The sequence below is a fragment of the Lipotes vexillifer genome, unplaced genomic scaffold, assembly GCF_000442215.2.
Source record: "Lipotes vexillifer unplaced genomic scaffold, Lipotes_vexillifer_v1.1 scaffold225, whole genome shotgun sequence".
Taxonomy (NCBI): domain Eukaryota; kingdom Metazoa; phylum Chordata; class Mammalia; order Artiodactyla; family Lipotidae; genus Lipotes; species Lipotes vexillifer.
In genome coordinates this window covers 66,808-69,035 of record NW_006787630.1, presented here as the reverse complement: position 1 = coordinate 69,035, position 2,228 = coordinate 66,808, and the positions used below count along the sequence as shown (strand labels likewise).

General features: G+C 54.4%; 1 protein-coding gene across 2 annotated transcripts in view; it reads left to right on the top strand.

Annotated features, from left to right (window-relative positions):
• The window catches only part of TLE2 (TLE family member 2, transcriptional corepressor), a 20,982-nt gene extending 20,094 nt beyond the window's left edge, over positions 1-888 (top strand). For both annotated transcript variants that reach the window (XM_007460323.1, XM_007460324.1), the window contains one exon: positions 589-888. In XM_007460323.1, the coding sequence (XP_007460385.1) occupies positions 589-696 (108 nt within the window). In that variant the 3' untranslated portion in view covers positions 697-888. The remainder of the gene's footprint in view (positions 1-588) is intronic.
• Positions 889-2,228: the final 1,340 nt, after the last annotated feature.

The window sequence follows — 2,228 nt, the reverse complement described above, 5'->3', positions numbered from 1 at the left end:
CCTGCTGAATGTGGAGTGGTTTTTACATTTTTTAAAGGGCTGTAAAAGAAAAAGGAGATGATGTAACACAGACTGATTTGGTCTCTGGACGTATGGCCAGAGCGCATTTGGACTTAAATGAGCTTTCAAGTCAAAGCCTAAAAATTTACTATTGGCCCCTTTACAGAAAAAGTTTGCAGAGCGCTGGTGTAGGTCATCCTGCTGTGAGCTCAGCCCTCTGCTGTGCTGTGTGGCCTCATGCCTGGTGCACAGGCCTGTGCTTCCCAGGAAAGGGCAGTTCTCCTGTTCCAGAGAACCGAGGTCTCGCTCTTCCCAGGAGCATTGTCACCTGTCCAGAGGCTCAGCTCCAAAGGACCTTTCTCTGGAAAATGTGTCACCCTCCTTCCCTACCCGCTGCTAGGCTCCCCACACTGGGCTCCCCTGAGTTCTATCTTGGGCCCAGCCTGGACCACAGATTCACCCTCGTGGGCAGTCTCCTTGCCTCTTTGCTCTGAACTTGCAGGTGGTCGGGAACACGAACCAGACTGTGCTGGCCTTGGCCGTGCCTCACTCTCCCTTCTCTCTCCCCCTTCCCCTCCCTGTCCACAGTCCAAGGAGTCATCCTCCGTGCTGAGCTGTGACATCTCCGGGAATAACAAGTACATCGTGACAGGCTCTGGGGACAAGAAGGCCACCGTGTATGAGGTGGTCTACTGAGACACCACTCTTCCTGCACCCCTGGCCCAACTCCTGAGGGAGAGGCATCCAGGACCGCCTCTCCAGTCCTACCCTGAGCACTAAATCTCATCTGCTCTCTGGCTGACCCCCTTACGTCCTCCCCTGCTGGATGTGGGACCAGATGTGCAGGGGGACTTTGGGGAAATAAATAAATGTATTTATCACAACCGCCTTTCTGTCTTGGGCTGAGGAGCCAGGAACCTTTGCTCTTTCTGGGCAGTGTTCTGGAGGGAAGGCCACTTGCTAGCTGTGTCAGCCTCTTTTTCCTCACCTGGACACTGAAGGAATTCATTCCGCATGAAATGCTGAGGGGTCGACCACAAGAAATGGGTGTTGTCTTGGGCTGTGTGGCTTCCATCATGCCATGTAACAAACAGCCCCCAGATCTCAGTTGGTTGAAACAACAGATGTTTATTTCTCACCCACGCCCCTGTGGCAGGTGGGGCTTGACTCCAAGCAGACACTCAGGGCTCCAGGTGGAGGTTTTACCACCTCAGTGTGTAGCTTTTGAGGCCAACGTAGCAGGGGGGATGCTTTTACATCCTTGGCCCCAAAGCTTCACCTATCTGCTCTACTGCCAGCCTGTGGGACAGACTCACCCCAAGACCTTGCCCATGTACAAAGCATTAGGGAATATGGTAGAGCACTAAGGTATTTGGGGTGCAGTCATGTTTCCTTTGAGACTCAGTGATAATTCCTAAGAGCCTGGCACACAGTGCCCAGCCCACGGTCAGGTGCTGAGCGGAGATCACAGTCCCAGAGGAGGTGACAGCAAAGAGAAGAGCTAAAGGAGGAGAAACAGCCATTTTGAAGAGTGATGGAAGGATGTGCTGGGAACAGAGGGAACAGCATGTGCGAAGGCTCAGAGGTAAAGAGCTTGGCCGTTGTGGAAGTCAGGAGAGCAGGGGCATGGGGTTTCCTCCTCAGCTCCAGATCAGGCTTAAGCAGAGAAAGCCCATGGAAATGTGAGCCAGATTTTGGGAGAGGCCGGTGGGGGTGGTAAAGCCATCAGAGCTGGGTTCTGGAAGTTCACAGGGGCTGCCACGAGGACCATGGGTTAGAGGGGGCTGGGGGGCAAAGTAGGGCTGCTGCTGGGAAACTTCTGGAGGGAGATGGCAGGGTCGCTGCTGGAAATAGTCATGCCCAGGGGGTTTCTGAAGGCATGGGATGGAAATAGGATAATTCTCCAGTTAGGGAGACCAGACCTGTTCATGCCACCTGGGACGCTGCTCATCCCAGAAGGACAGGGTGAGCAAATGGTGATTTCAGAGCCCTACTGAGAGGGTGGAAAAGTGCTAGCCAGCAAGAGCCACCCCTGTAAACTAGTCTTCCCCTCGGCACAGCTGACACTGGCTGCATAATTCTTGGTTGTGGGGCCGTCCCAGGCATTATGGGGTGCTAAGCAGCATCCCTGGCCCCCAACCGCTCAAGGCCAGGAGCCCTCCCAGTCGTGACAAACCACATTTGTCCCCAGACATGGCCCAGTGTCCCCTGGGGGTTAGACTCACCGC